The sequence below is a fragment of the Natrix helvetica genome, assembly GCF_964273705.1.
Source record: "Natrix helvetica genome assembly, chromosome: 2".
NCBI classification, from domain to species: domain Eukaryota; kingdom Metazoa; phylum Chordata; class Lepidosauria; order Squamata; family Natricidae; genus Natrix; species Natrix helvetica.
This window is the reverse complement of record NC_138552.1, coordinates 285765856-285792188: the sequence shown is the minus strand read 5'-3', so window position 1 is coordinate 285792188 and position 26333 is coordinate 285765856. Positions and strand designations below refer to the sequence as shown.

The window sequence follows — 26333 nt, the reverse complement described above, 5'->3', positions numbered from 1 at the left end:
AGGCCTCAGAGAGGTATTATACTGTAAACCACGCTCAACTATTGGGGAACCCACTTGTAGATGAGACCCCGGTTTAGAAACTGTTCCAGCCACACATACCGCATTTTTCGTACTATGAGACGCACTTCCCCACCCCCCACCCCCCAAAAAGTAGGTGGAAAAATCTGTGCGTCTTATAGAGCAAATATTGCGGTGGGCCGAGGGGGGTTGGTGACCACCTCCGCTTGTTACCGCTGCCGCCGTTAGCAGCCCGCCTGGGAACACTGCAGTCTTCACTGCCGAACAGCTGATTGGCAGATTGCCGAACAGCTGATTGGCCTCCGGCCTCCTGCTGATCACCTGTTCTAGGCGGCAATTGCTGCTGCCAATCGCCACCGCCGAATGGCAGCAACAGGTGAAGGTGGCGGCGAGTGGCAAATGGCGGCGATATTCTGGGAAGCCGATTCAACTGTCGATCAGTTGCTCGACAGCAAAGGGTCCAGTGTTTCCCGCCGGCGGCAGCAGCTCAGCTCAGTTGACTGGCAGTGGGCGGAAAGGAGCGGAGCTCTGACGGCAGATATTTTTTGTGTGTGTGTTTTCCTCTTCTAAAGCTAATGTGCGTCTTATAGTCCAAAAAATACGGGTAAATGTGCAGAGGTGTTTGGGAGTTAAGAGTTAGCATGCAAAATATATATATATATATTTTTAGCAAAGTGTCTTTATTCCAGAAAGAAATCCAAAGAAGGTTGCAAAGTGTCCCGAGATCTGGCTAACCAAGAATGCCGCTAAATGTCCCTTTTACTCAAGGTGAGACTTTCTTTTTAGCTGTGCCCAAAACAATCCACAACCTTCATCTGTCCCCACCCCCCCTTCCTTTGCTTTTCAAAGGGGAAACGCCAAGGAAGATGGAAACCTGGGTGTGAAATCTTTGCAACAGATGCCCGCATGCGTGCGTGCAAATGTTGCTGCAGCCATCAAGAGAGACATCCCCGCCCCACCCCCGCTCCGCACAGAGGCCTGTACCTATTTTAGGTCCTAATGAGATTGCATTTCCAGTTGCTAGGCAACCGTCCCAAGGGCCTAATGAGGAAATGGCTTCTCTTAGTTTGAGGAAGGAGACTGGGGAGGGCGCGAGTGGGTGGGTGGAGAAATAATCGCGCTAAGGAAAGGGTAGCGAGTGACGACATTCAAAGTCGGAGAACCCAATTCATACCTGCAGGTATATCTTGAAGATGTGCTTGGCTGACCGAGTGATCAGTTCCGTGATTCCTATTTTCTGTATTCCAAAGAACAAAAGCAGTTATTACAAAAGCCTCGGGCTGCCCTATGAAAACAAAACTTCTCCAGTTCGACATAGGATCTTGCTTGGCATTCTTTCTCTCAAAGACAGAAATAATTCTGGATTCTTGATTTGGGGCTCACTGGTATGTTAGAACTACATCTCCCAGAATTCCTTAGACCACTGAAGGTGAACCTTTTTCTTGCGGCGTGCCAAAATTGCGTGTGCGCGCTATCTCGCGCCACCACCCCCTCCCCGAGCATGCGCACATGACCCTTCCTCGGGCTCCGGAGGCTTTCCTGAAGCCTGGGGAGGGCGAAAACGGCCTCCCCCAGCCCACCAAAGACCCTCCGGAAGCTGGAAACAGATAATTTCTGAACTTCCGGTTGGCCCGTTGGGGCCGTTTTTCACCCTCTCTCAGCTTCAGAAAAGCCTCCGGAGCCTGGGGAGGGCGAAAAATGGCCCCAACGGGCCAACCGGAAGTTTGAAAACGATTGGGAATGAACTTCCAGTTGGCTTGTTGGGCCTGTTTTTTGCCCTCCCCAGGTACGGAGTCATTCCTGAAACCTGGGGAGGGTGAAAACGGCCTCCCCCGGCCTTCTGGAAGCCCAGAAAATCAGCTGGCCGGCATGCAGATTTGTGCCGGAGAGGACTGTTAGCATGCCAGCAAATATGGCTCTGCCTGCCACCTATGGCACGTATGCCATAGGTTCGCCATCACTGCCTTAGGCAGTGCTCAGGTTGGCTCCAAATTCAGGAAATGTTATGACTTTCCCTAAAGAAAGAATGGTAGAAAGTTCCAGGCTGCAGGAGTCACAAACTATCCCCGTTTGAGACTGGTGACTTTTCAAAAGAAGGAATTGTTATTTTATTTCTTTTAGATTTTCCCTCCCGCCTTTATTATTTTTACAAATAATTCAAGGGGGCAAAAATATTCCTTCCTTCTCCTATTTTGCCCCACCACAATAAACCTATGAGGTGAGTTGGGCTGAGAGAGAGAGAGAGAGAGAGAGAGAGAGACTGGCTCATAGTCACTCAGCTGGCTTTCATGATGAAGTTGGGACTAGAACTCACAGTCTCCTGGTTTCTAGCCTGGTGCTTTGACCTCCACACCTCGAACAGTTTGACACAATGGTCAGATATGGGAGATTCCATTCTATACCACACATTTGCAAAGTGACAGAGGTAGAAGACCTGGCTCACATCTTATTTGATTGTTGCTTGTATAAGGGGTTGAGAGACAGATACCTTGGTCTATATACCGAATGAAGGACCCATTGGGATCCCCATATCAAAACAACTGACTTTATGTGCGGCCAGAACCTTGAAATAATATTTAACACAGCACAGTGCTTAAAACAAAACGGTTCGGTTGAGACTGATTGGGGTCGATTGCACGGGTGACACCGAAGTGTAATTTTATCATATTTTATCTACATCTTAAATTATTGTATTCTATTCCAATTTCGTTTTAGGCTGCATTTTATTCCAATTCCATTTTAAAATTGTATTTTATCAAATCCTATTTTAAATTGTATTTTATCAAATTCCATTTTAAACTGCTTTTTATCCAATTTTAGTAATAACTTTGCACTTTGACATGGCCCAAGGGCTAATCGATAAAGACTCAATGCAAGCAAAAGAAAACCTCCACACCAAACTTGCTTTCTTAATGGAGCTTTTCAGCCCAAATCCCTGCTTGCCTTTGCTATTTTCATAGCATCACTGAATGGAGACTCGGTGACCCTATATGGGCTGTGTTCACGCTGCACGCTTTTCCCAGGGCAATTAAAAGCACAGTGGAGGTATCTGCATAATGAGTTTTAACCTTGATTTTGTTTTTCTAGGTTAGCATACTGTGCAAACCCAGGCTTTGGGTTAATTGATGATTCAGGTTTTGGGGGTAATGGTTCCAAATAGTAGGGAGCCATAACAAGATAAAGAGATCTTTTCTATGGTTCCCGAGTCACTGCTAACAATTCACCAATCTCTAACCAGGAACACCTTTATTTTAATGTAGAAGCCATCAGGTGTCCTATAGGTGTTTTTTAAAGAAGCAACAGGATTCTCTGGTTTTTCTTTGAAGAGGTTTCACTTCTCATTCAAGAAGCTTCTTCAGTTCTGACGGGATGATGGGGAATGGAAGCAGAGGTGGTATTCGGCCGGTTCTGACCGGTTCTAACGAACCGGTAGCAGAAATTTTGAATAGTTTGGCGATCTACGTATACTCGACATATACACATGATGGCGAACCTGTGGCATGCGTGCCTGAAGTGGCGCATCAAGCCATGTCGCCTGGCACATGTGGCATCGCCCATTCCTCTTCCAGATTTCTGGAGTACATGCGCACGCAACGATCAGCTGCCCTTTGTGTGTGCAGTAGTGCCAGAAACTGGAAGTGCTGATCTTCCATTTTCCGGTGTGAGCATGCACATCGGCCAGCTAATCAGCATGTGCACATGTGCGCCAGTACCCGGAAAACTTGCTGGTCGGCGCACATGTGCGTGCCGGAAACCAGGCAGCTCCTCTTCCAGGTCGCGGCCTTGACGAGCGCTTCAGCACTTTGTGCCAAAAAGCTTCGCCATCACTGTCATATACATTTGTTTAATTAATTAGAGGACAAGTGGGAAAAACCAGAAGGCTTACATGGATGTGATCAAGTTGATTCTGGGCGGGAGTCTCCAGGATGAAGGTGACCACTTTCCCCAGATAGCGCATGTTGATACCCCGCTGATGCATGGCTTCTGCTAAGGTAGTGCCATCCATTGGCAACATGGTGTGGTCGAGGCAGTCTTTGACCTTCAAGAGAAAATAAAACCGAAGAGGTGAAAAGGGTCTAGCAAGGTGGTAGTGGTAGGTAGTGTCACCGCTTTCCATCTCTGGAGGCTCTTAAATAGAAAGTGGACATCTACTTATCAAGGATGGTGTCAGGCCTGGAAGCCATATTTTGCATTGGGCCTTCTGTCAGCCACATTCAATGCTGTGGGAAAATGGGAGGGGGGATTATATGGAGTATGGGAGATATATAGTCCAAATAACATTCCTTTCTCAGAGAGTCAAGGTCATCCTGCCCTGCACCCGGAGTGGCGTGACTGGGAGGCATCTCCAGTTGGGACAGTGGCTGATTGGGCCATGTGATGGACATGTAGGTGCTGGGCAGGGAATTGGACTTTCTTTTGGGTGGGGAAAACCTGGAATCTTTCAGATTCGGGTTTTCCCAGATGTGCCAACATGACATCTCTAATAAAATGGAACTTTGAGGAAACTCAAGCCTCGGAGTCTTCTTTCGTTGGGGGGTTGTTACTTGGACCCCTGACGGATTAGTTTCTTACGATTTACAATTGTGATTAGTTTCTAATGATGGGTTAATAAGTACAGGTAGTCCTCAATTTGCAACAGTTCACTTAGTGATGGTTTGAAATGACTACAGCACTGAAAAAAGTGAGTTATGGCCATTTTCCACCACTGACGACCCTTGCATCTCTCAAGTGGTTTACCTTTCGGATGCTTGATAACTGGCTCACATCTATGACAGCTGCAGTGTCCTGGGGTCAAGTGATCCCCTTTTGCAACCTTCTGACAAGCAAAAGTCAAGAGGTGAAGCCGGATTCACTTAACAACCGTGTTACTAATTGAGCAACTTCAATGATTCACTTAACAACGGTGGCAAGGAAAGTCGTAAAATGGGGCCAAACTCCCTTAACCAAATTTCTTAGCAACATAAATTTTGGGCTCAATTGTAGTCGTAAGTTGAGGACTGTCTGTATCTTATGATTGATGATGATTGTATTTTAGGATTATGATCATGATTTATCACTTGTTGCTTGTCTGTACACTGAGAGCTCGTACACCAGAAACAAATTCCTTGTGTGTCCAATCACACTTGGCCAATAGAGAATTCTATTCTATTCTACTTTCCCTCTCCATTGTTGGGATGGACAAGAGCAGGGGTCTCCAACCTTGGCCACTTTTAAGACTTGTGGACTTCAACTCCCAGAATTCCTTGGCCAGCATGAGAGTTGAAGTCCAGAAGTCTTAAAATGGCCAAGGTTGGAGACCCCTGGGGCTAGAGGACCCTGGTGGTCAACTCCACAGTTCAACAATAACTCTTTTCTTTCGCCGTTCCTCAACCATGAGCCTGCTGATGTAGGTCCTAATCCACTGCAATGGCCTACTGAAATGAGGATGAGACTCCCAGGTTGCCAATCCCTAACTCAGAGGACAGACCAAAGTCATCTTTTTATATCAGATCATCCACAAAAGAGGAAGGGGATTAAAACCTCCCCCAAATAAGCAGCTTAGCAACCCAGAATATTCAAATGAAGCTTCTGAACACTCGTCCTTCGACCCAGCCAATCACCAGGGAATAATGAAGTAGGATTGTAACTTTGAGGTGGAAGGAAATGCTTTGGTTTGTCCATCCTTTACCCAACTCAGATGCTTTCCAGTCGTGTGGCCTTCAGCTCCCAGAACTCTCCTGCCAACATGGTGGCCATTGGTGAGAATTCTGGGAGTTGGAGTTTATACCTGTGGAAAATGCATAGGACGAGGGAGTCCAGTTTAGTCTATCATACTATTCTTTCAGGATATTTAACAAGATGCAATTTATTATCCATATCAACACTACTCATTCCTGTTCTTTATATACAGTGGTTAAATATATTACATATAAGTTCCATGGTGGCGCAGTGGTTAGAATGCAGTATTACAGGCTAACTCTGCTAACTGCCAGCCGTTCGATCCTGACCGGTTCAAGATTGACTCAGTCTTCTTCCGAGGTGGGTAAAATGAGGACCCAGATTTTTAGGGACAATATTCTGATTCTGTAAACCACGTAGAGAGGGCTATAAAGCACTATGAACGGTATATAAGTGTTAGTGCTATATTGCTTTTGTGATGAGATTGGCGCATATATTGCATTGAAATATTTGTTGGTAATCATAGGTTTTAGCAAAAGTATGTGGTGGGATTAATTTTGTTTCTTCTTGAAGAAATTGGACTGGAGGCTAAAACATACAAACGGTTACAGGAACTGGGTATGTCTAGTTCAATGAAAAGAAGGACTAGGGGAGACATGATAGCAGTGTTCTAATATCTCAGGGGCTGCCACAAAGAAGAGGGAGTCAAACTATTCTCCAAGGCACCTGAGGGTAGAACAAGAAGCAATGGGTAGAAACTAATCAAGGAGAGAAGCAACTTAGAACTAAGGAGAAATTTCCTGACAGTTAGAACAATTAATTAGTGGAACAGCTTGCCTCCAGAAGTTGTGAATGCTCCAACATTGGAAGTTTTTAAGATGATGTTGGATATCCATTTGTGTGAAGTGGTGTAGAGTTTCCTGCCTAAGTAGGGGGTTGGATTAGAAGACCTCCAAGGTCCCTTCCAACTCTGTTATTCTATTCTATTCTAAAGTGGGAACATAAACTCTTGGTAGACACGTGTATCGTTATGCATATCAGACATATCATTTGCAAACGCCAGGTGGCTCTTGTGTTTTTCTCAAACACAACACCCATCCCCCCTTAACCATGGTGCTTTCCCAATCCTGTTCCTTAACCTTTTGAATGTTCACTCACCAAGCCTGGAATTTGATACAATACTAGAAAAGCAGCTGCATCCTTCAGTAATCTCTTTTGATCCTGAATTTGCTCTTTGCTGGACTCTGGAAAGCGGACACCTGGGAGATAAGCAGATTGTGGGGTTTTTTTTTCCATTCCCTCTTTCAGATTAAGCCGAAGCAACCCCCACCTCCATCTGCAAACTGCACAAGATCTGCCACCCCTCAGTTCAAGGCTGGGCTGTTGAGATTGACAGCAGAGGGCCAAAGAGTAGGACCTGTTGGAAAATGCCAATCCACCTAAAACACGACCCTCACCTGGCGAGAAGATATCTGGATTAAACCGTATATCGAAGGATGTGTTACTGATGGAGCCAACAGCTTTGCAAGCATTCTGAATCACTTCTCTGCTTTTGGGGTCCACTGTGTGAGAAAAAGAGAAAATGATGTGAACCGGGGTCCGAGAAACATTTATAGACATTAAAAACTGAAAAGCAAAGGGTATCAGTAAGCAAATAGTTCTCAGTTTATGGTGTGATCCAATTTGAAAAAAATGATGTTTTTTGTGGACCTGCTGCAAAATTATAATAATAAAAAAATCCTGCAGACATGGGAAACACAAGTACTCAATTTCTCTCACTCCCAGAGCCCATGTGGTTCAACTGAATTAGGAATGGAGAGACCCAGGGTATAGCTCTCCCCTCAGCACCAAAGCACCTGGTGAATTTGTGCCTCAGGCAGGAATGAACTAATTGTCTCTTGCAAACTCCCCTTTCTCGCCTCTTTTATTCCCTATGGGGGGGGGGGGGGGGCAATTCACTGTCCACACTGTCCAGAGTCAATCCCTGTTCTTTAGCTGTTCCCTTCGTCTGGCAACTCTGCGCATGCACACACTGGGAACAGGCACAAGCTGTTCGTCTGCCTCACTGATGTCTGACTCCGAAGGCAGCTGATAACAGTCAGACGGCCCTGGCCTCCTCTCTGCCTCCAATGCAGAGCACTCATCAGAGCCTTCCCCAGACTCCAGGACTGGTCCATGTTCTTCCCAAACCTCCTCACTGTCCGAATCTGCTGCCAACCCTGCAGACCGCTGGTGGGCCACAACAGGAAGCTCCCTGGCTGACTTTAGGCCACGGGTGGGAACTATGGCAACTTTATGACCTGTGGACTTCAACTCCTAGCATGGCTGGCTCAGGAATTCTGGGAGTTGAAGTTCACAGATCATAAAGATGCCATAATTGCCCACACCCGCTTTAGGGCAATCTCGCAGTCATACAGCCATTGTGTTGCAGTGATGAAGGTATCTCACTGAGAGTGAGAAGAACCCAGTTCTAGTCCCTCCTTCAACCATGGAATCTCACAGAGCAATTTCGGGCCAGCTGTTCTCTCTCGACTCAACCTACCTTATAAGGTTGCTCTTAGGTGGAAAACGGGAGGAAGGACTACTATCTATGCCACCTTGAGCTCCTGTGTGAAAAACAGGATGTAAATCTAACCATAAATAAAACCACCTAGCATGCGGAGATGGAGGACGCTGAAATGGATTCCCACCACGAGAGTTGATACCTGCTCCATCATCTGATGCGATGGTCTCTGTGAGCTCTTTCACCTGCTCTAGACCGGGAGTATTATCCTCCATCTTGCTGTCTTCTAGCAGAGGGGTCTCCTTGTCTTCCACACCGTTCTCTGGAAAAGTGATAGGACTGCTGCTCCCGTTTCCCACCAAGGGGCTACTTGGCTTGTTCGCCTTTTGCTGCATTAACTGCAGAGCAGCCAACTTCATGAACATAAGATACCTGTTGTAGAGGGGGGAAAGAAGAAGAAAAGAGGAGTTGACTCGATGAGTAAGGAAGACAGAAGGAGCAGGGTATATTTAGCCATGAAGGTTCTGGATCTTCTAGAGCAGGGGTCTCCAACCTTGGTACCTTTAAGACTTGTGGACTTCAACTCTGGGAATTGAAGTCCACAAGTCTTAAAGGTGCCAAGGTTGGAGACCCCTGCTCTAGGGAACACTAGGAGCCTAGACATCACAGAAAGCAGTAAAACTAAAAGGGTTTGGATTATTGGTTTTGTAACTCTGCAAAAAAATTAAGGATGGGAATAAACAACACAAGATCCTTCCATTTCTCTGCAAAACACACACAGATGCATCTTTTTTAGGGGTGGGGAAATGGAGAAGCCAGGCCAAAATCAAGCTGCAGATTAAATCTGCAATTAAGCAATTAAATCTTGGCCTAAGTTTTCCTAAAGTCTGCAGCAAACAGACCCTTGCTGTTTTTAGAGTACTTCTGAACACAACAAACCAGAATCTGTGTGTGTGTGTGTGTGTGTAAAACAAAGGCGAATCACTGCAGTGGTTTCATTAGTAACACAGTCAAATTGGCTGTTAAGGGAATCTGGCTTCCCCATTGACTTTGCTTGTCATAAAGTCACAGAAAGTGACCCTATGACCTTGGGACACCGCCACGGTCGTAAGTATGAGTCAGTTGCCAAGCCTCTGAATTTTGACTATGTGACCATGGGGATGCTGCAACAGTCGTTAAGTGTGAAAAATGGCCCTAACTCACTTTTTACAGTGCCGTTGTAACTTCGAACCGTCATTAAACAAATGATTGTAAGTCAAGGACTAATTAGTAAGGAACTCTTACGGGCTCTCACTTTTCTGAAAACGGCGGTTAAGTTTGAAATAAAATCTGATTTTTCCTATATTCAAATGCTGGACAGATTTTGCTTCCATGTTAATATCATTTCAGAAGTATAGAAGCCGCGTATCTTCGCTGACTCTTCCCCCTTTTAGACCTAGAGTCTGCCCTGAAGATAAGCAACCGCTTAAAACAAGGTATTCTTTGTCTCCAACCTGTTTGTCACACCCATGCGCCACGGTTTGGTGTGGCCTTTTCTATGCTCACTGGAGCATGACTTTCTTACCCCCTTAGGCCAATTCCCAGCTGCAATAGTTAAGATTTTGATGTTTAACTGAGGCAACTGGGGAAAAAAAAAAGGTGTTGTGAAGACAGGAATGAATGGAGAAACATTTCTGGAACTGATGGCTTTTAACTGCCAATTTCACAAATGGATTGAACAGCAGGCGTTAAAAAAATAAAGAACCTCAAAATGGCTGTGAATGACCCCCTTTTTAAAAACACTCCACGTCGCCAGGCGTCAATTTTGGTGGTCAAAGATGAGATCGGAATTGGAAGATTACGTAAAAAGCTGTGCTACTTGCGCAACGATGAAAACACGGCCGGGGAAGCCCCCTGGATTACCACAACGAGTGGCCAGACCTAGCCGACCATGGGAGGAGATCGCAATGGACTTTATCATCCAGCTCCCAGATAGCAGCGGGAATAAAGTAATTTGGAGAGTTATTGATTTGTTTTCCAAGCAGGGGCATTTCATCGCTTGCTCAGGGTTGCCAAATCAAAATCACGTGAAGTGTTAATACCACTTTATAAGGCCTTGGTAAGACCACACTTGGAATACTGCATTCAGTTTTGGTTGCCACGAGGTAGAAAAGATGTGGAGACTCTAGAAAGTGTGCAGAGAAGAGCAACAAAGATGATTAGGGGACTGGAGACTAAAACATATGATGAACGGTTGCAGGAACTGGGTATGTTTAGTTTAATGAAAAGAAGAACTAGAGGAGACATGATAACATTGTTCCAATATCTCAGGGGTTGCCACAAAGAAGAGGGAGTCAAACTATTCTCCAAGGCACCTGAGGGTAGAACAAGAAGCAATGGGTGGAAACTAATCAAGGAGAGAAGCAACTTAGAACTGAGGAGAAATTTCCTGACTGTTAGAACAATTAATCAGTGGAACAGCTTGCCTCCAGAAGTTGTGAATGCCCCAACACTGGAAGTCTTTAAGAAGATGTTGGATAGCCATTTGTCTGAAACGGTATAGGGTTTCCTGCCTAGGCAAGGGGTTGGACTAGAAGACCCCCAAGGTCCCTTCCAACTCTGCTATTGTATAGTATTGTATTGTGTCCAAAGGAGGCGTGGCTTTGATCATTTGATTTATAGCTGGATTTTTCTGACCATGAGCCACAGATGTCCCTGAAAAATCACAGCAGTTAGATGCAGCACAGAAATCACATCCAATCTACACGATTGCTTCCTTGATTACTAGTTTTTTTTTAAAAAAACTCCATTGGTGCCAGTTGAATTTAGAAAATGAATCTGTCTGCTGATGCTCAAACCAGATGTGCAGATGGACCCACAGAGGTTCCAGCTATCTTGATACTTTCAGGTGCATGAACAAGCCTCTTCTTGTTCCTGAATTTTCCAGAAATATTGTCCCCAAATGTTCACAGTTACATTTTAAGGTTTAGAATTATGTTAGTTCCCCATCCTTTCAGAGGACAGTTTTTAAAATGTTGCTTTAAAAATACAGAATCACAGTTCTGTATATTGGTTTATCTAAACACGGCCATCTTATTGAACAACCAATTTTATATTCAGTTGCAGGGCGAGAATGTCTTTAATTTATGGAAAAAGTCATAAAAAGAAACCTTGCTCAAATAGACAGCCAGGGTCAATTTGAGACGGTTGGATTTAGAGCTTTGCAAAGGAAATTTTGCTAACAAATGAATATCAGGAGCCTTAATTTGGGAAAGTGTTATATATGAAAAGTGCTTTGTTTTTAAGAAACACTGGTTTGATTTTAATCTATGAACTCAAAAGTTGTTGGTAATATATGTTTTGTTCGCTGCCTGTGGAATGAGGTGTCAGTAAATAATACACTATATAAATACATTTTAATTAGCAGTTTCATATTTCCTCCCTTTTCTGTGCAGTTATAAATGTAACAATACACAGAGGTGAAATCTGTAATGTATTTCTGGTTTCTTCCCCCCTTTGGTTGTTTTTTAAATTATCTTTTGAGTTAATAACTTTAAAATTTAATTGCGTTGGGAGCTTCCAGGAAGCTTCAACAAGTATTTAGGCAATAAATCTTTTCGGAATAGAAATGCCCCCCTTAAGATCTCTGAACAGTTAGCATGTTCCACAATCACAAGATGTACCTCAAACAGAACCTCAACCATAACCTGCAACTCCTAATTAAGGAGAATACAGGTGGTCCTCGAGTTACAACCGTTCATTTAGTGACTGCTCAAGATTACAACCTCACTGAAGAAAGTTACTTATGACTTCTCACCTATGACCACCGTAGCATCCTCGGGTTAACGTGATCAAAATTTGGGCATTTGGCAACTGATATGTATTTACAACAGCTGCAGAATTCGGTGTTCACTTGATTGCCATTTGCAATCTTCCCAGTCAATTTCCGACAAGCAAAGACAATGGGGAAAGTCGGATTTGCTTAATAACCATCTGATTCACTTAACAACTGCAGCGATTAGCTTAACAACTGTGGCAAAAAAAGGTCATAAAATTGGCCTTGACTCTCTTAACAACTTCCCTGCTTAGGAATGGAAATTCTGATTCCATTTGATTCGAGCATTACCTGTAACTAGGTTCATAACAATAAACCACACCAGGTTAAAATGAGATTGGATATGTTGCATCACCTACGGTATGATTTAAGCTAGGATTCAGTTTATTCTGGACACAGCATGTTTGCTAGCCTAGATTCAGGGTTTGGGACATTGGGTGAACTCCATCAAAGAGTAAGGCAGGAAAGCAGAAAATTCAAAGGAGAACCTGGATTCCTAGACCTTCTTCTACTCCCTTACAGAGCTGAAGAAGCTTCTTGGATGAGAAGCAAAATGTCCTCAAAGAAAAACCAGAAAGTCCAGTTGCCTCTTGAATAAAGTACCTTTGGGACAACCATGACCTCATGACTGAGAATCTCCACAGACATCTCTTAACACCACAGACATCTCTTCATCATCTCAATGGTGAAAAGAGTAAGGTTCTACATTTAGGCAACAAAAACGAAATGCAGAGATACAGTATAGGTGGTACCTTGCTCAACAGTAGTAACTGTGAAAGGGATCTTTGAGTCCTAGTGGACAACCATTTAAATATGAGCCAGCCGTGTGCAGCAGCTGCCAAAAAAGCCAACACAGTTCTAGGCTGCATAAACAGAGGGAGAGAATCAAGATCACGTGAAGGGTTAATACCACTTTATAATGGTAAGGCCACACTTGGAATACTGCATTCAGTTCTGGTTGCCACAATGTAAAAAAGATGTGGAGACTCTAGAAAGAGTGCAGAGAAGAGCAACAAAGATGATTAGGGGACTGGAGACTAAAACATATGAAGAATGGTTGCAGGAACTGGGTATGTCTAGTTTAATAGAAAGAAGGACTAGTATAGACATGATAGCAGTGTTCCAACATCCCAGGGGTTGCCACAAAGAAGAGGGAGTCAAACTATTCTCCAAGGCACCTGAGGGTAGAACAAGAAGCAATAGGTGGAAACTAATCAAGGAGAGAAGCAACTTAGAACTGAGGAGAAATTTCCTGACAGTGAGAACAATTAATCAGTGGAACAACTTGCCTCCAGAAGTTGTGAATGCCCCAACACTGGAAGTCTTTAAGAAGATGTTGGATAGCCATCTGTCTGAAACGGTATAGGGTTTCCTGCCTAGGCAGGGGGTTGGATTAGAAGACCTCCAAGGTCCCTTCCAACTCTACTATTGTATTGTATTATTGTAACATTGAAAAAAAAATGCCTTGGAGATCCAATGTGACCAGTAAGTAATAAATTATTATTTATTATCTAGTGATTGCATTTTTATTGCCTCTTTCTTCCGAGAGCTCAAGGGAAGTCTTTCTTAATTTGTTTTCCACAATTCTTTTGGGAGGGTAGGTCAGACTTAGAAGCTGGCTATTTTCTGACAACGCGTTTAATATCTGAAATAACCTATTCTCAAGGTCTGATGCGGCTCTTGGCTAACAAAAATGGCTGAATTCACACAACCTGCTTGCTGAATGCGGATCCAATACTGGAATTCTTTGGTCCATGTTCAAGACCTCAACAAAATTACCCTGGTACTGGAATTGGTAGCCGTTTCGAAGTTTTGTGGGGAATCCTGAAGGGTGGAAAGTAAGCTCACCAATATGTTCAACTGAATTTTCCTTCAAATAAAATTGAAGGCTTCCAAAAGGCCGTGAAGAAAACCTCATGCCAACGTGCCTGCAGGCCCCAATGGGGTTGTGGCACTTGGGATGTGGATGGTAGAAAAGGCCCCACCATCTCCTTCCTGCTTAGTTTTAAATGTAATTGAAAATTTAAATTTACGATCCTTGTGTATTGTTTCCATGTTTCAAAGTGCGTATGAACGGAATGTCTGTAAGCCGCCTGTAGTCGCCCTCCGATGAGATGGGCAGCATACAGGTTTAATTAATAATACATGGAGCATTATATGGGTAGCCCTCGAGTTACGGATGTAATGGAGCCTGCCCATTACATTTGTAACCTGAGGATTCGTTGGAGTGAATCACGTCAAACAAACGTGACCACTCCCTGCTTTCGCCCATGCATTCCCTAATCAAATGCGCAAGTTGTTAAATGCACATGAGATGGGTGGGGAAGGCCATTGGGGGGGCGGGGAACAGGCTACCTGCTTAAGACCACCCAAGGCCTCCCCCAACCCACCGAGACACCTCATGCTTCCTCCCGTGGGGTGCCCACAATTGCTCCCACCCATCCTGCCATGCAGGTTCACTTATCTTGTGAAGATCTAGCGAGCTGTCTCCTTTGCAGTCACTCCGCCGCGGGTTTTTTGCCTGCTTCCAGTCTCGGCGCCCAAAGTGTTTGGAGCCAACAAGACTTTGGGGTGGCAAAATCTCATTGCTCCAAGCCTCCCATTGGCTTGCAAATGCTTTTCACGCCAAGAATGGAAGCTTCTGGGGGCTGTGATCTCGCGCAAGGTAGTCACCAACTCCACTGAGCCCAAAATTTCAGTTGCTAAGTGAGATTGTGCGAGTTTTGCCCCAATTTAGGATCTTTCCTGCCAGAGTACTTAAGTAAATCATTGCAGTTGTTAAGTCAGTAATACAGCTGTTAAGTAAATCTGGCTTCCCCACTGACTTTGCTTGACAGGAGGTCACAAAAAGTGATCACATGACCTTGGGGCACGGCAACCGTCGTAAGTATGAATCGGTTGTCAAGCAGCTGAATTTTGATGACATGACCATGAGGAATGCTGCAATGGTCATAAATGTGAAAAATGGTCATCAGTGGCTTTTTTTGAATGATGTTTCAATTTTGAACGGTCCCTAAATGAACTGTTGCAAGTCCAGGAGTTACTGTATTAACTTAACTGTAGTGAGTCACTTAACAACTGTGGCAAAAAAGGTTGTAAAATGAGGCAAAATTCACTCAACAAGAGTCTTGCTTAGAAACAGAAATTTTGGGCCCAGCCGTGGTTCATAAGAGGGTGGACTACCTGTAGTAAGATGGGAGCAAAAGAGAAAGGAATACCAAGGGGATTCACCTATGTTCCACAAAGGCATCAACCAGCTCTTGCCGGAGACAACAAAGCTTGTGCCGGTGTTGCTTGGGGAAGCCCATCTTCTGACATTCTTCTGGCATTTCCTCCCCCTCCACAGGTAGAAAATTCAGGTCGGGGGGAAAGGTGCGGAGCAAGTCAAGGATGTAATGGCGCCCGTCATTGCCAATGATCCCCTTGCATTCCACAGAAGAACACAACTCCACCTCCTCACTCTTGTCGTTGAGGACCAGGTGTTTCTGGATCTTCAGCGGTCGGCTGGTTTTCTCCAGCAGCTCCAGATACTTAGGGTGGGAGACGACTGTCTTGCCAAAGTCTATGGAGCCATAGATGACGCTCTGTTCTTGCTCCCGTTCCAGAATGCCTGGAATGATGGACTGAGCCGTCACCCGGTACCCTCGGTAGTCCACCACCACTGTGCCCAGGGTGTATAGTCCTTCAATGTCCACAGCATTGTACGTCCGGACCCCATTGAGGTCATTGGTTGGAGCCACGTAAGCGGCCACATCTCCTCCGAAGTCCTTATAGTGGTCCCGGACGTCAAAACCCAAGCTGAAGAAGATGTTGTTCCAGATAAACATCTGCATCTTGGTTTCCTCGCTCGGATTGATAGCCATCACGTTGCCATCAATGACAGCCATCGCACCTCTGGTGGCCGCTGCAGTGAAGTCACTGTGAACCTGGGAAGGACAAAACAGTCAAAGGATGACTAGATTGCAAGAACGGTGGCATTCCTTATTTTAGTCAAGTATTCTGCGTGTCTGTTCTCAAGTGCACGTGCTCAACTTACAAAATTCATTTAGTGACCGTTGGAAGTTACAGCAGTACTGAAAAAAGTGACTTATGACCGTTTTCCCCACACCTATGACCGTTGCAGCATCCTCATGATCACGCGATCAAAATTCGGATGCTTGGCAACTGACTTGGACTTATGACGGTTACAGTCTCCCGGGGTCATGCGATCAGCTTTTGTGACCTTCAGACAAGCAAAGGCAATGGGGGAGCCAGATTCACTTAGCAACCGTGTTACTAACTGAACAATTGCAGAGATTCGCTTAACAACCATGAGAAGAAAAATGGGGCAAAATTCATTTAACTGTCTTGCTTAGCAGCAGAAATTTTGGGCTCAGTTGTGGCCGTAGGTCTAGGACTGTCTGTATACCCCAGCCCTTCTGCTTTTGCTTAAAAAGAACTTCACTGGAAAATGTTGTTACAGACCCTGTGTCAGGCCTGCAGCCATCTTTTCTTTCGGATCTTTGGCCTGCCACACTTTCTATTATTCTACTATGCATTTTCTATTATGGGAAAATAGGAGGGGGGATTGTAGGAGTGACAGATGCTATGTAGCCATAACAGAATTCTTTCTAGAAAGCCAAGGTCATCCTTTGTCTTTGCACCTCACCGAAACTGGATGGGTGGAATTGCCAGCATGGCAGTGGGAGATTGGACCATGTGATGGACTTGTGGGTGTGGGGGCAAGATCTTGAACTTTCAACCGGGTGGGGAAAACCGGGAAGCTTTCAGATTTGGTTTTTCCCAGATGTGCTAACATGGCTCTCTTAATAAATTGGAACTTTGAGCAATACTTTGCCTTGGACTCTGATCTACTTTTGGATGCCGTTTGGAACCCTGACACCCTGGATGACTGCTGTCAATCAAAAATGTTGTATTTGCACACTGATCCCAGAGACCACATCTGCGCAGTGCGCTGTCAAATCCCGTGCACCTGGGCAAGATTAAGCAAGCACAGATTTTAGCAAAGCTCCTTTAATGCTAGGCTAGGATGAATACATGAAAACACTAGGATCACTTTCCCAGCTTCACGTATAATTAAAAGTTGAAGCTCTTTGAATGAAAAGTTTCTTCCCAAGCTTCTGGCCACCTGGGCTACGTTGCCCTCCATGTGCTCAGCTGCCAGTTCATTCACCTGTCTCTTGCTCGATAATGTCTGCGATCAGTTCCCTGCCCTTCCCCAGCCTTGTTAAACTCTCTCCTATTCACTAAGTGAGGGCTCAAATGGTTAAACACATTCCAGATGACACAGTAGATCACATCGGATGGTGGTTTCTCAATCCCCTTTTCTTTTTAGATCGACTATTGCTTGCTCAGATTTGGTTTTGGTTGCAAAAATGAATGAAATGTTTTCGTAGTTGCCCAACTGGAGTAGAAGTATTGCAGGCAAATACCTAATCATTTTCATGGCCTCCTTTCCATCCCTTCCCTTCCTTTCTTTTCCTTTCCTCTCCTTTCTCCCCTCTCTTCTTTTAATCTCAGATTTATTTTTTTATCAACTCATGGTGGGATATAGCCTCTATTTTCCCCACAACAGTCCTCTGCTTATGCTGTGTTTTTTAAATATCCGTTTTAATTTATTTGCATTTGTCACTTTGGTTTTTTTCATTTTGGTAATTGTACATTAAAAAAAAAACACAACATGAAAAAGGAATTCTCCCAGATATACCAAGATTACAATGAAAAGGAGAAAGCTTTTTCTTGGATTCCATCCTATCAAGCTGCAGAATATAACAGACAAAAATACTATCGTGAAATAACATTATTTTTTAAAATAAAGGGAACAACCTAATTTCACTTTTTCTTATCCTTTACATTTTAGGCCTCCAATATATAGAATCAGGCTCAGGTACTAAGGCCCTGGTGCTAAGTGAAGGACACTAAATCATTCACCGCATCAACAACAGGAATTTAGAAGCTGGGTTGATTCACCTCAGTGCTTCTCAATTGTGGCAACTGTAAGATACGTGGACTTCTAATCCCAGAATTCTGGCTGTGGATGAACTTCTACTATGTGTATGCTTCTACTGCCACCCTGGCTGGGGAATTCTGGGAATTGAAGTCCACACATCGTAAAGTTGCCAGTGGCCAAGACTGAGAAAGACAGAACTAGCTTAATACTACCTACAGCTGAAGTAGGTCATCTATTAGCTTCCAGATGTATATACTGTATTTTTCAGACTATAAAATGCACCAGAGTATAAGACGCACTATAATTTTGAAGAGGTAAATTAAAAAAAAAGTTTTTGCACTCTGCAGGCCTCCCAAACCCTCTGCACACCTCATTTTTTTAATGAAAAACGGGGCATGCAGAGAGTTTGAGAGGCCTGCAAAGTGCTCCTGGGGGAGGGGGAAGCAAAAAAATGGCCTGTTTTTCGTGAAAACGGGACCATTTTTTGCAAAACACAGGACATGCAGAGGCTTTGGGAAACTTGCAGAGTGCTCCTGGGGGCAAAAACGGCCAGTTATTCACTCGTTTTTGCTCTCCCCAGCCCTCAGGAGCACTTTGCAGTCCTCCCAAAGCCTATGCACGTCCATTTTCATGAAGGGGCGGGGTTTCAGTAGGCCAAAAATGCTATATTCAGTGTATAAGACGCACCTAGATTTTCTTCCTTTTGGGGGGGGGGGGTGCGTCTTATACTCTGAAAAATACGGTAACTTCACCTTCCACCAATTCCAACCATATAGTCTGAACAAGGTTGTTTAAAAGTTGTAATCCCGTAGTTGTAGGCTGCCAATTCTTCTAATTCTAGTAGTTTTAATCTGCCAATTCTTGATCTACCCTGACTGGCAGTGGCCATTACTATCCCCCCCTCCCCCCCCCAAGTCTTCCTGGAGATACTGTTGACTAAACTTTGGAGCAGTTCTGATGCTACGGTTGGGTCCTTCTCTATCACCTTCAGTCAGACGGACAATTTGAATCTCCCATTATCTGGAATTTAACTGAGGAAGGGAAGGATTAATCTTAGAACTTCTGGCATGCCAAATTACAAACCGCTAACCTTTGACCGCTAACCTATGATCTCTTTCTTAATGAGACTCTGAGGGCTTTGGGACTAAAACACCCAATGGTCACCTCTTATGCAAGAAATGTCCAGCCTTTTGCAATTTACCTTTGCTTTCCGCAATCCAGTGGCTTATGCCAACTGATTTTAGGGAAAGGATTAGTCCTGTAAACTTTAATTATTGACCAAAGGAAGCAAATTTATCTTGTACGGCGTCTTGCCTTAAACCAGACTCCATGCTCTTGCTGAAAAAACAGCCTTACCAGACAAATTTAGCACTGAGCACGAAAGGAAAATGTTAGACCTGGAAGCCAGCTTTAACATTTCAGCCTTCAGGCCTGCCACATTTTCTACTGTGGGGAAATGGGAGGGGGGATTATATATGGAGTATGGGTGATATAAAGTCAAAATAACATTCTTTTCTCAGAGAGTCAAGGCCATCTTGCCCTGCAGCTGCGATGATGTGACTGGGAGGCATCTCCAGTTTTGGATGGTGCCTGATTGGGCCATGTGACGGACACGTGGGTGCTGGGCAGGGACTTGGACTTTCATTTGGGTGGGGAACACCTGGAAACTTTCAGGTTCGGGTTTTCACAGAGGTGGCAATATGACGTCTCTAACAAAATGGAACTTTGAGGAAACTCAAGCCTCGGAGTCTTCTTTCGTTGGGGGGTATTACTTGGAACCCTGACATAAAATATGACTTAGGTTTCATCCTTCATAATGGTAAGGATTAGAAACCTGTGGTTGTTGCTGTGTCTTTCTGGATTTGTCTATTTCTCCCGCAGGGTTTGAAATTTACCTTAAAGATCGCTCGCTCCCTCAACAACCTTTCCGGCAGATTTTTTCGCGGCAGCTCTCGGGTTGTCTGCAATTCTTCATTCCAATCTCTGGTCTGAAAGGAGATCAGGGAAGAGGCTAAATATATTACATGCAAGCACACAAAGACACCAACTTTCCAACCTTGGCTCACTGAAAATTTCTGGCTTTTTCAAACCACGTTTCCTTTTTGAGCTGAGCTACTGCGTTTCATTCTACCCAGCGGTGGGTTGCACATTTTGTTACCACCCGTTCACCCGGCGCACATGTGCCTTCTGTGCATGCGCTTTGCTCGCACGCGCATCCAGCCTTAAAAACGTGCCCAAATAGGATAGCATAGAGCTGGGGGGCCCACCCACGATTTCCGCTACCAGTTCGGGTGAACTGGTTCGAACCGGCTGAATACCATCTCTGATTTTACCGTATTAACCAGGATTATCTGTGGCTTTCCAGTTCAAATGGATCAAGAAATGGTGGCTTCTCAGCAGTAAAACTGAGCAGGTGGCTCATTTGCAAGAGAACAACTCATGAGCTTTTTATTCCTTTTTTTAAATTTATCTATCAAATTTAGAGGGGAAAATCTCATCTCTCTCACAAAGCAACTTTTATTTTAAGAAGGCAGGAACTGATATTTTTGCATTTACCTTATTACCTTGTGGGAAACATAATTTAGAAGCTCCTAGAAATACTACAGTAAATAGTTTGGCGTAATTTGAAGAGAGCAGGTAATTTGCCATTTAAATCCAATTTGCATTGATTTATATAATCTGCATTATTGTAAACTGACATAAATGACACAGATGAACAAAGATGGGGGGGGAAAAGCAAGACTACATCAGAAACAACAAATGGTACGTTAAATGCGAGTAGTCTCCAAACGGCAAAAATGTCTGCTAATTGAGGTCTGTTAAAACAATGATTTATGGGGTGTGAACCACATAATGTACTCTTATTCGCTAAGTGGCTTTAAAGGATCAGTACATTTTTCTTTTTCCTTTAAAAAAAAGTAAGGTTTTAGTCCCTAAAAGGGCTTCTCAAAGCACTTGACTAAATGGAAGGAGACATAACGAGCACTTAAACAAAGACCTTAAGGTGAAATGGAACTGAATTACATCCTTGATTCATACATTAAAAGCACCTTTCAAGACTGCAAAGGGATGTTAATGTGTGCCAAAATAAAAGATGAAACAGTTCAAAACAAAAATGGTTATTTTAGTAGACCTGTGGGCTTTTTTTTTTTTTTTGGGTCGATGGAGATTCTCGATGGTGCTTTTGGAAAAAGGCAGTTGGACTTTCTTGGGTGTTTTTTTTCCCTTGAAAACATTTCGCTTCTCATCCAGTTCATCCAGTTCGCTTCTCATCCATTCTTCAGTTCTGACCAGTGGTGGGATTCAACCGGAGAAACAAACGGTTTGCTGAGTGTCCGCTTAGCGCACTTGCAGTGTGTTTGAAAACAGCTCTAAAACTTACCTTCTACTGCAGCCCCCTATGAATAAACAGCTGAGGTGTGGCAATCGGTTCTGCTGGGCCTATCAGCTGGACTTCAAACAAAGGAAATATAGGTCGGACTAGCGCAGGGACGGGTGGGCGGGGCCCACTGATCACCAGAATTACCGGTTCGCCCGAACCGGCTGAATCCCACACCTGGTTCTGACTGAATGGTGGGGATTGGAAGAATTTATATTCTTTGCAGCCATCTGGTCATTAGCACTCTAAAGGTGAGTTGTGAGCTCTCTGAGAGTCATTGAGGCCTCTGGGAATTATCTGTATATATCCTCAGGGTCCCCTGAATCAGAGCGCAAATGGGTGAGGAATCTTCTTGGGAATGTTGAAAGGACTGTGTCTAAACAAGAGGTAAGTGATGTCGGATCCTCCCCCCCCCACTCCACTTCCTATTGAGAGGGCTGTTCAATTTTCACATTAGGTAACTTCTTTAATCCCTCTTTCTGAGCCCTGGTGGCCCAGTGGTTAGAATGCAATATTACAGGATAATTCTGCTGACTGCCAGCAGTTCGATTCTGACCAGTTCAAGGTTGACTCAGTCTTCCGAGAACCCAGTAAAATGAGGAACCAGATTTTGGGGGGCAATTTGTTGACTCTGTAAATTGCTTAGAGAGGGCTGTAAAGCACTGTGAAGCAGTATAGAAGTTTAGATGCTATTGCTATTTCAAACCAGTGATAATCTCTGTCCAGAATGTGGACTTTGCTGCTTTCAAAAGAACAACCTTTGTATTTCGGAGGCCGATAGGCCATTGAACCTTATCCCGATGGGTTTTTTTCTCTTGTGTGAAGTGATTGTTTTATTTCCCCAATATATAATCAGTATCGGTCTCATTGCATTGTATTGCATCAATCACATTGCTCAGTTTGTATCTGGGCTTTTTATTCTTGGGGTGGATAAGCTCCTGCTTTAATGTATTCTTGGGTTTAAAGTGTGTGCGGATGTTGTGTTGGTTGAAAATCCTCCTGAGCTTTCTGGATAGTCCTGCAACATATGGAATGACAACATTGCTTCGTTTGTTCTCTTTGTTTGTGGGAACTGGGTATGTCTAATTTGATGAAAGGGAAGACCAGGGGTGACATGATAGCAATGTTTGAATATTTGAGGGGTTGCCACATTAGCTTGATCTAATAAACCAACTTTATATATATATATTTTTTTACTTCTCACAACCTTAATCTTTCGTCCACTCAAATAATGTCACAGGACTTGATTTATTTTCATTTCTTCTTTACCCATCCTCATGAAATTCTTCAAAGTTTTAACAACTTTAGTTTATAAGTGGTATCTAGAAAATGTATCCAGGTTATTCTCTTGCATATCCCTTTTAGTTATTTTAAAAAATCATATGGTTACTTTTGTAATGTCTTTGTAGCATCTTTTCCCATGTAATTCTTGTAGCCTATCACTCAGTCTATGTCGTCAGGTAAAACCTGCTCTTTTTCTCATGGCTTTTGGTCTATTCCTAGAGACAGATATTGCTGTTGACATTGTTAATATTAACCTTTGACTCGATTTTTAAAAAGCGTCCTTCAATATTTCCAGTGTTAAGAATATTTTGCAACAGTCTGTAACTGTTAATCGTATTTGTGTGCTCTTCCTTAACTGAAACCTTTCGTTCCCTCTAGTGTCCAATTTTTAAAGTCTTATTGTTTTTTTTAAAAAAATCAAAACAATTTAACTTTCCCACAGGAAGTATTCATTATAATTAATTCAAAAAGTCTTAGTTCAAATTTATTTGGACCTTTAATTAGTTTATGACTTTCTAAAATAAAAATAAAAGCTTTTTACTGTTTATTTCAATTTCTTTTTTAAGAACTGAAGTTTGCAGTTAGAATTTCTTTCATTAAGGATTGAATTACCAGTGTTTTCAGATCTGTCACTCCAAAGATTTCTGATAGCTGAGAAGTAGCTAGTAAGCAATTTCTGAATGGGATTAGAAAAGTATAAGGATACAAATCCAGTGTCCTTTTAAGATGCCAATCGTGGTTTGAACAAGAGGGCTATTACTTTTTCTTCCAGTGCGCAAAACCTATTTTTGTTTTGTAGCGTCCTAGAGAGGAGCAACTATCCCTTGTGGACAATCTCCTATCCACTCTTTGTTCAGAGAGATATATGAAGAAGCCATCTATTCATCAGCTCTTCGTTTTTCGCCATGGTTGTCTCCTCTACATTTGACAGGCCTGTCTTCAGCTTGTCATTTCTTCCTCCTTTTCTCCTTCTGATCTTTAATTATATTAGAAACAAGAAACTGCTCAGAGGTTATCAGCTTTCCTTTGGTCTCGTTAGGCCTCAAGACATTTGGTTCTCAAAGTAATTTTTTTTTACCTCATGAGACTTAAAAGGTGTGGTGGCCTGTCGGCTGCCGGCCCCTCCAGCAGCCGAATCAGAGGAAGAGGAGGCGACGTGGAAGTCAGGGTCAGCATCAAGGAAACCTGAGAGCTCTGAGGAGGAAAAGGAAATGGAGCTGGCAGAGACAGAGGTGGAACCTGGGCCATCCATCAGCCTTCAGATGGAGAGTCAACAGTCCCAGGTCTGGAGGTGGCTGATGAAGAAGAGGAGGAACAGCTGGGTCCAGTGCCTGAAACGCGGACGCATAGAAGGCAGAGGAGAGGAGAGCAGTGGAAACCTACAGGCCGATCCCTGGGATGGAAGAGCCACCACTGCAACTGAAGCCCCACCCTAGCTGTGGGGATAAAAGGCAGAGGGCGGAGATGAATAGATGTGGCAGACAACTATTCATCATCCTGATGGATGAACTTGTCAGCCTGCACTCCTACTAAAGGAATCTTTGAGTTCACTTCAGAGGGTTTAGTCGTGTTGAGGAGTGGATTCAGAGCAGAAGATGCCTCACAGACAGTAAGAATTAATGGAACATAGAGACTAACTGTAAAAGTAAATGAAGAGATCCACAAAGCCCAGTGTGCCTTTACCTGTCCCGGGATATGTTCTTCGTAGCCCAGTCTAGAGGTGTAAGCATCTTCTGCTCTCACACAATCCATGACATGTTCGGCTAGAGGAGCTGTCCATGTGTATACTTGGAAGGGGGTGGATATTCTCTCTAGTGGGTGCCTCTGGACCCTGGTTTGGAATAAAATGAAACACATCATTACCACTCTTCTGAAACACACCTCCCCCCCCCCCCCCAATAGTCTACAAATTCCAAACTAAGATTAATTTCCAGAGAGGAAATTTAGAACTTGAGAACCACATGATAAAAATGGAATTTGAAAGGATGTCTTTTTTCTTTAGATTTCAAAATGTAATTGAGACTGACATTGAAGACTTGAGGGAGATCATGACAAAAATGTTAGCTGAATATATTAAAAAAGACAAACAACAGTTAGGATGGGATATTGACGTGGTTTATAGAGTTAATTCAGCTTATGCTAGAACACACAATGTTCCAAGAGAGGTTCACATTAAATTTCTTAGAAAGGCTACAAGAGATGAGATTCTGGGGGCACAAAGGGGGCAAACGTTAAAATACAAGGACAGAGAGATAGCCACCCTGAAACAAAACCCGAAGAAAGTAAGAGATAAAAGAAAAAAAATGCACTATTAGCAAAAAAATTATTTGATAAAGGATTCTGGTTCCGGTGGCTTCTGCCAGAAGGTATGCTGATATTCTGGGAGGGCAGTAGAGTTAGAATTAATACAACTATGGAGGCGGAGGCCTTCATGGAAAAAAACAAAGCCCTCCTAGATAAAGTGGATGACACCACACAAGATATGGGAGGTGCCGAGGCTTTGCTGGCAGGCGGGGGGGAGGAGGCAACAATGAGAAAACTCAGATCACAGAAGTAAGTTAGAAAAATAGTGCAATTGCTGATATAAGGAATCTTTTTGTTTGATACAAAATAAATGATTGAAACCATTGAAAGATACAATGTAAAAATAAGCTGTCAAAATCTAGTTAAGCAATAAAATCTTGTTTATCATTATGTAAAAGTTATGAGAATTGGGGGGAACACCATTTCCTGCATGATGTAGCTGTCAAAATTTGTAACCATACCCATCACCCTTTTCCTTAAAATTTTGTAAAACTAATAAAAAAATTTTTTTTTTCAAACTAAGATTAACATATTGTTTAAAAATGGAATTAAAAGTTGTGGTAACTCGGCTGACTGTGAGGTTCTTCTTTTACAAAATCTGCTTTTCCCCCCTTTACTGTGGACGTTTTGTTCTAGTTCAGGGGTGTCAAACTCGATTTGAATGAGGGCCGCATCAGGGTTGTGTTTGACCTCAGGGGGCCAGGGTGGGCGTGGCCAGCTCAACATCCCTCCTGTGATCAAATGCCACTTTCACTAGTAAGTTTGTTTTGCTAGCAGTCTGCCAGGGAAAACTGAGCTCGTGAGGGCTACGCTCAGCCCTCCCGGGCTCCATTTTCACTGGCAAAGCGCTGCAGGAGGCCGTCATAGCTGAAAACGGAGACCGGGAGGGCCACCTGCGGCCCTCTCGAGCTCCGTTTTCACTGGCAGAGGCACTGCAGGCCAGTCCTTTGCTGTTTCCAGTGGGGTCAGATCTAAACACCCTGTGAGCTGGATGCGGTCCCTGGGCCTTGAATTTGACACGTCCTACTTCATTGTGGAAGTTCTTACTGTACTTGATTGTTGTATGCTATCAAGAGCCCAAATGATTCAGCCCCAGATGTGTTTATATAATAATAACAATTCCCCAGATAGGCTTTTTCAATGTGGGTTTTGAAATGAGATGTTAAGTATTTTTGCTGGTTTTTTTTTTAATGTTATCTGCCTCGGGTGCTCTACCAGCAAAAAGCAAGAATTACAAACAAACATGTAAAAAATAAACAAACAGCCAGTTTCATGTAAGATATTGGTCTAGAAATCAGGAAATGGTGAGTTCTAATCCTTCCTTAGGCATGAAAACCGGCTGGGTGACTTTGAGCTAGTCACTCTCTCTCTCTCCCTCTCTCTCTCTCTGCGCAGCCTACCTCACAGGGTTGTTGTTGTGGGG

At 43.6% G+C, this 26333-nt stretch overlaps 1 protein-coding gene across 2 annotated transcripts in view; it reads right to left on the bottom strand.

Annotated features, from left to right (window-relative positions):
- CLUH (clustered mitochondria homolog) overlaps positions 1 to 26333 on the bottom strand; it is a 107555-nt gene that overhangs the window by 21670 nt on the left and 59552 nt on the right. For both annotated transcript variants that reach the window (XM_081944344.1, XM_081944345.1), the window contains exons 8-15: positions 24290 to 24437; positions 19839 to 19931; positions 15225 to 15919; positions 8382 to 8611; positions 7134 to 7238; positions 6835 to 6935; positions 3905 to 4057; positions 1193 to 1255 (exon numbers count right to left, since the gene is read on the bottom strand). In XM_081944344.1, coding sequence (XP_081800470.1) covers positions 1193 to 1255; positions 3905 to 4057; positions 6835 to 6935; positions 7134 to 7238; positions 8382 to 8611; positions 15225 to 15919; positions 19839 to 19931; positions 24290 to 24437 — 1588 coding nt within the window. The remainder of the gene's footprint in view (positions 1 to 1192; positions 1256 to 3904; positions 4058 to 6834; positions 6936 to 7133; positions 7239 to 8381; positions 8612 to 15224; positions 15920 to 19838; positions 19932 to 24289; positions 24438 to 26333) is intronic.